The sequence below is a fragment of the Dermacentor albipictus genome, chromosome 9 (assembly GCF_038994185.2).
Source record: "Dermacentor albipictus isolate Rhodes 1998 colony chromosome 9, USDA_Dalb.pri_finalv2, whole genome shotgun sequence".
NCBI lineage: Eukaryota > Metazoa > Arthropoda > Arachnida > Ixodida > Ixodidae > Dermacentor > Dermacentor albipictus.
The window spans coordinates 96,244,928-96,257,626 of NC_091829.1; the positions used below are offsets into that span (position 1 = coordinate 96,244,928).

Genomic DNA, 12,699 nt, shown 5'->3' on the forward strand with positions numbered 1-12,699 from the left:
ATTGACATTATCCATATTTGATGTATGTAATTGTATTGTCCTCGCTGTTATGACCCTCTATGAGGGTTGAAAGTATTAAATAATAAATAAATAAATAAAATGTTTTTTTTTTCGCATTATTAATCGCGGCAGGAGCATGCGAGTCACCCGAAACAGAACGTATTCTACTAGATGTGTTTTGTCTGGGGCTCTTTCGAAATTATCGATCATCCTGATACTCGAACAAACTGTGATTGTAAAGCATACTCGTCAGACAAAAAAAAATTAAAAGAAGTAGACAGCACTTAGTGTTCTTAATTTGAGTGCACATATTCACAGCATTACTAACACATGTACTTTTTACCGCGCATAGATGATGCGCTTGACTGTGTCCACAGCGCAAAGCATTTATCGTCTACTTATCTGGCTATTGGCAAGTGGCTGTGGATTGCATGGACTGCATTTGTGGCACCTGATGAGGGCTCTACCAATTGATAGTTATGCATTTTGTTTTCTGCAATGCGCCAGCTACATTTGAGCGCATGATGGATTCGCTCAATCGACGCCCCAAAACGGTCCACCGGCTAAGGATACCTCGATGACGTCTTTTCGAAAGACATTTGCCACCCGTCTAAGGCGCCTTCCTCAGTGCCATTCCTTAGGCGTTCCGCAACGCAGGTTTCCAGCTAAACACGAGCTTTGACTTCGTTCCTCTCCACTGTTTCCTTAGCTTATTGCGGCTGCATGCACTCACCGCTTGCGTTGTAACCTTTGCACCGCTCCTCGTAGCCTAACGTAAGCACCGTGGTGAAGTGATTGAGATTCGCTTCGATGTCGCTCACTGTGCGGCACTGTATGAGCAGTTCCAGGCACACCAGGAAATCCTTGTAGTGCCTGCAACATCAGCACGGTCAGCACAATGGTTATATAGAACTTCGAGAACCATAGCAACAAAGGGGCGCTCCCTTTCGAAGTTGATGTGTGCGATGTTGTATACATCTTCGCATAACATTCTAAACGTATCTTGCTCGTCTCGACCACTGACCACTTAACGGTTAGCAGCTGCAGCTTGCTAGCTGACCGATGAGCCCGCTCAAACTACAATGTTAAATATTAGTTCATTGATTTCCTTAATCAGCGACAAATTGTCGTGTATCACCCGTCCCCCCGTGGTCGGCATCGCCGATCGGCATGTTTCCGAAGGAACTGTGCTGATATTTCAGAACGACTGTCTTTTTATTACTTTATACAGTTTTCAGTTACATTAAATGACTAACTGCTCGGGCACTATACTTACTGTCCCCGCAATAGAACGGTGGCGCAATTTGTCATCGTAACGGCAAAACACAGCACTCGGTGACAGACGGCACCACCACTTAGTAGCAGAGAAATATGCATCTTCTCAGCCTTGTCGCCGCAGGGGACGCACACCTGTCATTGCCTGGGGTTGGCGTTGCTTCAGGCTGCCTGAGCCAGCATATGCGCCCCCCTTTGATCATTAATCAACACGCGGCCGAAGGCGTCAAATCGGTTTCACCACAGGTGCGGAGTTTTTTTCGAGGTCTGCCACAAATTTCCATTTCACTTAAACTACATCATCGTCCGACACGGCTCAACACAGCACCGCACAACATACGGTGAATCGGCACGTACGCACAGCCATCTGCAACACTGCTACAGTTGTTCCGGTCATCGCGGCTTTTCTCTACGGCAACAAGCGCTATAGCTAAATATCCTCGTTACCACAAATATACGCCGTCAAGCACGTCATTCCTTAATAAATTGAATCGGCTTCTTTGACTATAGGCAGATTAAAGCTAGTAACTATCTCTACTATTTACCCGTCTTAGAGCGCGACTTTTATGCGTCCGTTCCTGCGGCGAGCGTCGGCGTCGTACCTCGTAACCGAGCTATTGAGCACAGCGAGAGATGAAAGCGAACGAAGAGCGCAGCGGGAGATACAAGACAGCGATAGCGAACAGAATGCGAGGAGGAAAGCGGAGGAGGACGGTGCAGCGGAACCACGAGGTGGAAAACGGAGGAGGATGGCAGGGCTAAAGCGCGAGAGGAAAAGCGTAGTGCCCCGCAAGACGGGCTGTGCAGCGACGATGGCTGTGAGATGGCGCCAGAGTAGCGCGCGTCGTCTAGTAACGAAACAAAGCGCTGCATGAGCGGAGGGGGGTCCGCCTGCACCGGCTGCTGCGAATCTCGCTCACGCGTCACCCACGCGCTGCATCTCGTGATCTCCCAATTAGCGAGGCAGTAGCGTAACACTTCACTCCATTTTCAACGTGCCGCACGAGATATTGTTTCGCGCCAGCCAATATATCGAAATATAGAAACACGTACAGAGCTGCACTCAAATTTCTCACTACGGCTTATTGTAATCGTCAATGAATATTTATACCCAAATTTACCCCCCTAATTGCACGTGCTCCTGCGCAACCCAGCTAAGGGTTGCGCTCCTGGCCGAATGCCAACCAGCGCTGTCATATGTACGTGTTGTGACGGCGATCTCTATGGCGTCTGAAGGTTTAGATGCCGTTGTAGACGGCTGCGTCGTGTTGCTCAGCAACACGGGCTGCTAGCTTTGGGCCGCGTATGTCGCATGTGCGCCGCTCTTCTTGCACGGGTAACACACGTTTCAATGCGCATAATTTTACACCTATTTGTAACTGCTTTCACTGTTTATGTCCCAATCAAGAAAGTGCTGCTTTTGTGGTAACTTACCCTTTATTCATAAATGCATCTTAGCTTGAAGCCCACACGTGACTTGATTTAAATGACGCCTGTCGTGAACGCACCGAAGAAAACGCCATGGGGTATTGGGCACGTTCACACGAGGCGTCATTTATATTAGGCCAAGCATAGGCTTTAAGTTAAGACGCATATCTGAATACGTGGGTTAGTTCGGTTCAGAAATAAAATATTCCTGCAAGGCTCCTTGCACAATATATTGCACATCACCTTCAACTATCTTTCTTTTTTTTTCAAAATTCACTGCGTTGTGATTACTTAAAATATTCATTCTGTAATATAAACGGTATGAAACCTTGTACACATGGAGCTGTACTTAAGTGGTTTACTCGTAGGCCTGGCATCCACTTTTGGGAAAATCGACACTAAATTGATCCAAACCTCCGTGTTGTCACAGGCGGCAGAGAGAAACTTTTAGGTGCGTTTAGAATTCTTTAATATTATATGAAAATCCAGGATGAAGCTGCAACAAGGCAATGACGGCACGTAGTTCATACTTCCTCTGCGTACTTAGGCAATTAAATAAAGTTTTTACCACAGTAAACACGAGGAGGTGGTCACTTCTACGTCCATGGGGATGCACCTTGTGGCAACTAACCTTAGATATTTCAATTTTTTGAAAAATGTTTGCCACTTTCCTAACACACAAGCAAGCAGTAAAAAGTAGACTGAAGAGCGATTATGTCCCATAGCTTTATTGGGATCTCAGGAAGTGTTGGAACCACTGTTAGTGGATCTTCACTAAGCAAGTATGGCGATGTTTGAAGAATGGATGCGTCAATCGCTTGTTATGCAATGGAATGCTCGAGTTCTACGTGGTCGTTTGTTCGATTTCCGACAGCGGGTGGTTAAGTACCAGTTTTCAGCTATTGTTATCTGTGAACCTAATACGGATTCTTCTTTCCGTATTTCTCGATAAGTCCAGATGTGGTCTCGCAACGACCAAGCCTCAAGCAAAGTGTTAGCTTGTATTCGTCACGATCTGGTGTATTTCAGACATGACGTCCCATCGCATACTACTAATGATTGCGTGTGCCTTACCATAAAACACAGATGTCGCACGGTTACAGTGATTGGAGGATACATCCACCCAAGAGCGAGGATCGATTGCTCGCACCTGATGTCTCTGCTGCAAGCATCGCAAGGTCCTCATATTGTGATTGTTGACTTTAACGCGCACCATCCCGTGTGGGGTAGCACTTCGATGAATTCTCGTGGCAAATATTTGGCCGACTTCATGTGTAGTCAGGGACTAAATGTGCTCAATGACGGGTCTCCTACCTTTATTTGTGGCACGTCTTACAGCAGTTGTCTTGACCTAACGTTTATATCAAAGAGCCTTACGTCTTCAGCATGCTGGGCGACAGATCTAGACTCATGGTAGTGACCACCGCCCCACTTACGTTCACTTTAGCTGGTTTCGCCGTTCAGCCTCACGTTGCATTCGTCAAACAGACTTGATTTTATTTAAGACCTCTGTCGACACAGGTCTTACAGGTCGACACAGGTCGACAGGCCTGTCAGAGTATGACATCTCCATCCGAAATAGAGGACATCATCGCCTCCACACTGCAGGACAAAACGAGAGAATTTAGCGTGCCGAGGCACAGATCATCGGTCGACATACAATATGAGGCCCTTCGTGCAATCCGTCGCCGCGCGGAACGGCGATACAGAACAAAGTCCCCGTCAGATCTTTCAAGCAGTCGTCGAGCTCAACGACATGTTCTTCGACATCTGGAGAAGCTCGGCAGACAGCGTTAGAGGACAGTCTGTGGATCCCTAGATTCAGGACAGCCTCTATCTAAGATCTGGCGGGTCATACGAAGTATCCAGGCAACTCCACAACAACGACACCCATTCGGTGCGGTGGCCTTACATCAACGCCGGACCGAGTTGGAGGTAGCAGAGGACTACTGTAAAATCATTGTGGACGCATCTAATGCAGTGACTTCATCCTTTGTCACTATCGCGCCCCCATCACCTGATGAACCACTCGAAGTACCGCTTACGATGCAAGAGCTTGACGCTGCGATTTCGGTTTCTCGACGCTCATCGGCACCAGCACCAGACGGAATCCCATACGCTGCACTCTGCCATCTTGGCACCAGAATCACGACGTCTTCTTCTATCTTTTTATAATACGACGTGGGAAACAGGAAATGTTCCAGATAGTTGGAAATGCAAGTCGCGTTGTAGCGCTGCTTAAGCCAGGGAAGTGGCCTAACGAGCTTTCCTCTTACAGACCGATCGCCTTAACCAGTTGCGTCGGCAAAGTAAAGGAAAGAATGGTCTTGTCAAAGCTGGAATGGTTTCTAGAGAAAAATAATTGCTTTCCTCATTTTATGCACGGATTTAGAAGAAACCGTTCTTGCAATGACGGAGTTATCGACTTGGTATCCATTGTTGAACAGGAAAGAAGTCGCCGTTGGTTAGTTGGAGCTGTTTTTCTGGATATTAAGGGTGCATACGACAATGTACTCCATTATGCAATCCTTGTTGCACTGGAAGATATAGACGTCGGTGGCCGGCTATATGCATAGATTGTTAGCTGTCTCAGTGGCCGCACGGTGTATATGTCGACAAGTGATGGCGACAACGGACAGTATCATATACATCGAGGTGTTCCACGAGGGGGAGTTTTCAGTGCGACTCTTTTCATTGTTGCATTGATCGGCCTTGCATCTGAACTTCCTAGCACGGTGAAGATTAGCACATATGCGGACGACATATGCGTATGGGCATCTGGAGCCACCCGTCCCCAAATGCGTACTAGGTTTCACCGTGCAGTGACAATCACAACTAAGTATATGCAGCGTCAAGGCCTCAAACTCTCAATAGAAAAATGATCCATTATTACATTCACGCGAAAACAAATGTCCAGGTATCCGATAATCGTTAACGGAGTAGTGATATGTACGGTTACACACCACAGATTTCTTGGCGTAGTCATAAGACCGGGGATTACCTTGGTCAAGACATGTCGCCGCACTGATGTCAAAGCTGAAGAGTTTTGTTCACGTCCTTCGCGTCGTTGCAGGAACAAGATGGGGCCCCTCCGAGTCGTCATTACTCCAATTGTACCAAGCACTATTCGTAGGGTATATGAGGTACAGCATGCCGGCACTCTCAAGCATGGGACTTAGCTGTGTGCGCGCGCTGGAGAGCATTCAAGCTCAAGCATAGCGCACATGTTTGGGCCTACCACGATGCACGTCAACCAATGGAACAATAGAGGAAGCTCGTGCTTGTCCTATTGGGGTATACCTGCCCTGCGAGCTTCTTCGAATGTACCTTCGCGTGTTGACCCGACACATGCACCATCCTCTGTCATCGCTACCTGCCACCCACCCAGGTTCCAGCTTTTCAAGGACGATATTGCGTCATCAGAGTGTTCTGCCGTAAAGATTTTCTCCCGCCGGTATTCTGAAAACACCACCGCGGGTTCTGCCTAAACCTGTCGTTACATTTCAGATCCCTGGAATTACTAAAAATTAATCCGTCGCGTCTATTGGCCTCAGGCAACTCACCCTGTTGCACATTTCTGCAGAGTACGGAGATACTGTACACGTGTACACCGATGGCTCTGTCACACCATATGCCTCCACTGCAGCCTTCGTCATTTCACATATTATCATCCCTCGGCAGTTTAAACTAGACCATACATCAGTCTCAACATTAACTAGCTCAACATCAACTGCCGCAGAACGTGTTGCTATCCGGGAGGCACTTCGATTTCTCTCCGAGGAGCCTCCCCACGCATGGACAATATTCTGCTATTGCAAGCCACCTCTTCAAACGATTGACTGTGTCCTCAGATGGGGCCCGCAGTATTCCATGGCTATGGTATATAAATTACAGTACATCTCCACCAAGCAACTAGAAATGGCCCCAATGTCACCTTTCAATGGATACCTTCACACTGTTGCGTTACAGGAAACGAACAGGCAGACGCTGAAACGAAAACTCCTTTAAATTATGCTTCTGAAGTATGCATTCCGTTCTCAGAAACAGACACAAACGCCATACTTCGTTGCGTAATACGCAACCGTACGTATGAACACTGGACCCAACCAGGTCGACGACATGAGCGAGTACACAAATGGGACCAAGAAATGGAATTTCGTATGCCTCACAAGCTCGAAAGAAGCCACACGAGTATGGTGCACTGGATTCGCCTACGTGTCGCATTCACCAACCGTTATCGACATACGATAGGTGCTAGTGATACTAGCCTAAACTGTGACTGCTGTGAGGTGCCAGAAACAATTGATCATATATTTCGCGTGTGTCCCGCGTACGTGCAAGAACGACAGCAACTGGGCTATTCTATTGCAACGATCCATAAGAGACCGCATTCAGACGAGTTTCTTTTAGGTCCTTGGCCTAATGGAAACCGCACAGCCCTGCTAACAAATGCCGCTATAGCTTTTCTCCAAGCCACTGGGCTGGACGCACGGCTTTAGAGATGCCACAACTCTTGTGAATTTGTATATGGGCATCGCTTCCTTATACCGTCATCATCATTCCTCAGCTCTTTCCCTTCCCGTCCCTTTTCGCCAGTGTAGAGTAGCAGGTCAGAGCAAGTTATAGCTCACGCCGACATCTCTGCCTATCTGTAAATATGTTTCTCTCGCTCTCTCTCAGCAAGTCATTAATTTTCTTTACAAATGTCCCTTCCCCGGAAAGAAATATAGGGTAAAGAGTTATTCAAATTTTACATGAATGGGGAACTGTGTTCGCACATTGGAGGGATAAATATGTTCCCTCTCTTGCTCATTCAACTTGTCGGAAGTGTCGCTTTGTGTGCATCTATCTTCGTGTCGTTGTCGGGCTCTTTGCAGCGGAGAAGGCACCCGATCGGCCCCGTTCCCTAGCGCTGGTGTCAGCAGTGAAAGCCTTCGCCGCCATTTTGTTTGGGAACGTGGGCAACTTGCGTACCTGCAGTCTTCCTCGATGGGAGGGCGAATGGGGAACGTGTTCTTCAGGAAACGCGCGCCGCACGTGAAGTAGGTCCCGGCATACTCGCGCAGGTGGCAGAGCTGCTGCGAGGACCGGAACCGTATCCTTCCTGCGATGGGACACGTAAAGGACAGGCACTGTGAGTAAAACTGAAAGAGAAAAATATTCTCATCAACCCGAACGTACCACGAAGCTACAGAGGAAATCCATGTGTTTTTTTTTTTTTCTCAGAAAGAAAGCGTCGCATTTGAGGAAAACGGCGTTGCGGTCCGGGTTCGCAACCCGGTACCAACGCCTTTCCGGTGTGGTCGCTCTATTATCTGAGCTAACCAGGAGCTGAGTGCCGGAAAGGCGTTGGTACTGGGTTCGAATGGCGGCCCAGGACGACTTTTTTCCCATCAACTCCGAAGCATTTATTTTGAAAAATCCCCATGGATCTTCATTATACGGGTCTCCCTCGTAGCTTCCTGCTGCATTCGAACGGGTGGATGACGATTGTCCATTGCATTACCCTTTCTCCACCTTGCGGGTTTCCGCAAAACTGATCGCCATGTGCGTGCAATTAATTAGGCACGAAACACGTGAAACGTGCACGTTCAAACAATATAAGGCGCTCAGAGAGTGCACGCGTAATTTATTTAATTTTCTTCGTTTTCACCAAAACGGAAAGCCGGTCAACCCTCCCGTTCTCCACTCAAGTACACGCGAAGCGCAGATATGCTCTCATTGTAGGCAACCGCTGAGCCCATCCCAATGAATATTGTCATTCTGTACAGCAAGGTGTGTTTTAGCGATCGCTTAGGCATAATGTTGATTTAGGGCCTCTACCCTATGCAATAATTGCAGAAAGCCGACCAGCGGCATCGCAAAAAAAGGAAAGAAAAAATAACTGAAGCGCGTAGTTAACGACTCGGTAAGTAAGCTCCAGAAACAGATATCGAAGTAATCTAACGTGCATCTGCTAGAACATCTCGCGCTTGCATCTGAAACATTGAAAAGATGACATATAAGCTTACGGCGTATGTTAACTTTTAAAAGGTCGTAAGGAATAGGTGGTGTTCCGCGCCATATGAAATGGCAGTCTCTATCCATAACGCTGAGATACCCGTAACGTCGCTAGCTTTACCTAAGATATATATATATATATATATATATATATATATATATATATATATATATATTGTTACACACGAGGTGTTTTAATGCAGAACCAGATGAATCTGGTTGATAGGCGCGGTTGTTGAAGAGGGGTCTCGCGGCAGCATGGCTCACGTCGTTCTCTTCTTTCTTTCATCTGGTTGTTTGCGCGGCAGGCGTGGTTCATGACAGCTTGTGACATTACCCCGCTGGCAGACGAAGCCCGCCGGGCGAGTCAGTCATCTCGCGGATTGTAACGCCTCAGACGCGCGACGTGTGTCACTTCAGCCTTGGCCGAGCGTCGTCCACTGCTCGTGAGACGCGCAATGCGGTAGTTTACATCGCTGAGGCGCTCCAGAATAACGTAAGGGCCGACGTAGTGGGCGAGAAACTTCTGGCACAAGCCACGCTTCCGCAACGGCGTCCAGAGCCATACAAGATCACCAGGATCGAAGTAAACGTGGCGGTGACGCCCGTCATAGCGTATCTTGGACCGGTCCTGCGATGCTATGGTGCGTAGCCTAGCGAGGCGTCGCGCTTCTTCTGCTCAACATAGGAGCTCATCAATTGATTCGTTGTCATGAGCGAAGTAGGGAAATATTGTGTCGAGGGTGTAGCGCGGCGGACGAGCATACAGAAGGAAAAATGGTGAGTAACCAGTGGTCTCGTGTCTCGCGGTATTGAAGGCATAGGTAATGAAAGGCAAGATACTGTCCCAATTCTTGTGTGCTGAATCGACGTACATGGACAGCATGTTGGCAAGCGTTCTGTTTGTGCGCTCGACCAGACCATTAGTTTGTGGATGGTAGGGCGTAGAATGGCGGAAGCTACATGAACACAGACGAAGGGTTGCTTCAACCACGTCCGCGGTAAACTGTCGCCCACGATCGCTGATTACTATGCGAGGAGGTCCATGTCGGAGTATAATGTTAGCCAGCAAGAAGATAGAAACTTCTGTAGCTGTGGCCGATGGCAATGCGGCGGTCTCACAATAGCGGGTAAGGTGATCTACGCAAACGATAACCCAACGATTACCCTTGGAGGATCGCGGGAAAGGGCCCAGAAGATCTATACCAACTTGCTCAAAGGGGACGCTAGAAGGGGGAACTGGTTGAAGCAGGCCATGTGGCGCTTGTGGCGGACGCTTGTAGCGCTGGCATTTAGAGCAGCTGGCGACGTACCGTTCGATATCTTTCCGCATCTTAGGCCAGTAAAAACGTTCTTGAGCCCGGTAGAGTGTCCATGTGGAACCAAGATGACCGGAAGTTGGGTCATCGTGCATGGCGTGTAATACTTGGTGGCGAAGGTTCGTGGGGACAACTAAAAGGTAGCGTGCACCGGTGGTCGAGTAGCTCTTCTTATACAGCGCGCCACCATCCCGTAGGCGAAAGCGACTGCCCGCAAGTGACTCCTGTGCTGCCGCGAAGAGCGGTTGTAAGCTCTCGTCCTTGTGCTGCTCGGATATGACGGTACCCATATCCGGAAATTCCGGGGACACAAAAGCGATGTACTCATCAAAATTGTCCGCATCACATTCAGTTGTTTCAAGTGGCATCCGAGAGAGACAATCAGCGTCAGCATGCCGCCGACCACTTTTGTAGCAAATAACGAAATCGTATTCCTGTAGACGGAGGGCCCAGCGCGCTAGTCGTCCTGAGGGATCCCGCAGATTCACAAGCCAGCATAGCGAATGATGATCTGTTACGACAGTGAAGGGGTGCCCATAGAGATACGAACGAAACCGTTGCACGGCGAAGATGACCGCCAGACACTCTTGTTCGGTGACTGTGTAGTTGCGCTCGGAGCGGCTCAAGGACCGGCTAGCGTAAGAGATCACGTGCTCTCGGTCGCCAACACGCTGAACTAGCACAGCACCGATGCCTACGCCACTGGCATCGGTGTGAATCTCAGTTGGTGATGAAGGATCAAAGTGGCGAAGAATTGGTTGGGATGTCAACAGGAACTTGAGCTGGCGAAATGATGAGTCGCAATCTGCAGTCCATTCAAAGGGAACGCCTTTTTGGAGAAGGCGTGTAAGGGGATGAGCCATGTCAGCAAACCGGGGAATGAAGCGGCGAAAATAGGAGCACAAGCCCAAGAAACTTCTTAACTGCTTGACAGAGTTGGGTACTCTAAATGCTTCTACGGCCGCAGTCTTTTGCGGATCTGGTCGGATGCCTTCTTTAGCGACCAGATGGCCTAGCACAAGAGTTTGCCGTTCCCCAAAACGGCATTTTTTTGAATTGAGCACAAGACCCGCTTTCTCCAAGCAGTTCAAGACCAAATCCAAACGTTTGTTGTGCTCACTAAACGTTCGCCCGAAGATCACAACATCGTCTAAGTAGCACATGCAAACTTCCCATTTTAAGCCGCGTAATATCGTGTCCATGAACCTTTCGAACGTTGCGGGCGCGTTACACAACCCGAAAGGCATCACGTTAAACTCGAATAGTCCGTCGGGTGTTACAAATGCTGTCTTTTCTCTGTCGTCCTTGTGTATAGGAATTTGCCAGTAACCTGACCGTAAATCGATTGAGGAAAAGTAAGATGCCGCAAAGAGACAGTCGATGGCGTCGTCAATTCGGGGGAGCGGATATACATCTTTCTTAGTAACGGCGTTTAGGCGACGGTAATCAACACAGAACCGCCACGTACCGTCTTTCTTCTTCACCAATATTACGGGGGCTGCCCAAGGACTAGATGATTCTCGAATGACGCCTTTGCATAGCATTTCTTGGACCTGATCACTGATTATCTTGCGTTCTGATGGGGATACACGATAGGGTTTTTGTCGGATTGGCTGGGCGGCTCCTGTGTTGATGCGGTGACGAGTTCTGGACGCAGGAATTGATGGCGGTCCATTGTGCTGCGCAAAGTCGAATACCGAGGTATGTTTCGTAAGCAGGGCCATCAAAACTTGACGCTCATTATCGCTGAGTGACTTATCAATCATGGAAAGTATCTTCGAGCTCCCGGAGCTCGAGACACTGGTTGCTCCTTCATCGGGGAGTTCCGCAAGTACTGCCACCGATACGGGAGAGTCTGTCGGAAACGTGGCAATCTTTAGGCCTTGAGGTAGCACTGCCGCTTCAGTGGAACAGTTTAGCACCCACAGCCCCGCGCATCCATTGGTCACTGAGACCACGCAGTGCGGAACTAATACGTTTTTCTTGAGGCAGTTCCGATGTACAGGTTCCACTGCAGCATCGAACGAGATAGGAGTCGGAGATGAACAGGCGACGGCAACACGCATCGCGGATAAGGCGGGCACAACTGTATCCTCAGACACGCACAGCACACTCTCCGGGCAAGCTTCACCTTCAAAGAGCACAGGTGAAACACTGGTGTCGACACTGAGTTCTCCCGTCCGGCAATCAACATTCGCACCACACAACTGCAAAAAGTCAATCCCCAGAATCACGTCATGCGAGGAGCGAGGAAGAACAGTAAACTCTGCATTAAAAACTTTCCCACCCAAAGACACATCCACGTTACACACACCAACCGGGTATAATGCTTCAGCACTGACTCCACGGAAACTTGTGCACTGGTTCCAACGAAACATAACCTTGCGTCCCAGAAGGCCTTTAAACCCCACACTCATGACCGAGACAGTTGCTCCCGTGTCGACTAAAGCCATTGTGGAGACCCCATCAATCAGTACATGAACCTTATTCTTTAGCATGAAAATAGTTGGAGGCAGTTGAGTCGGCAGCACACATTTTCCAGCGACTTCACCTCCATCGGCCGCGCTGGCTAGTTTCCCGGCGGGGGCGACACGAAACGGCGCCGAGGCGATGGTGACGTGAATCGCGGCCGAGGGGATGGTGATCGGGAGGCTCGGAAGGCTGGTGGTGGCGTCAG

The 12,699-nt window shown here is 48.9% G+C and overlaps 1 protein-coding gene across 1 annotated transcript in view; it reads right to left on the reverse strand.

Moving 5' to 3' along the window:
- The window catches only part of LOC139049527 (uncharacterized), an 87,524-nt gene that overhangs the window by 15,343 nt on the left and 59,482 nt on the right, over positions 1 to 12,699 (reverse strand). The window contains exons 11-12 of the mRNA XM_070525063.1: positions 7,678 to 7,807; positions 734 to 873 (exon numbers count right to left, since the gene is read on the reverse strand). Of these exons, the coding sequence (XP_070381164.1) occupies positions 734 to 873; positions 7,678 to 7,807 (270 nt within the window). The remainder of the gene's footprint in view (positions 1 to 733; positions 874 to 7,677; positions 7,808 to 12,699) is intronic.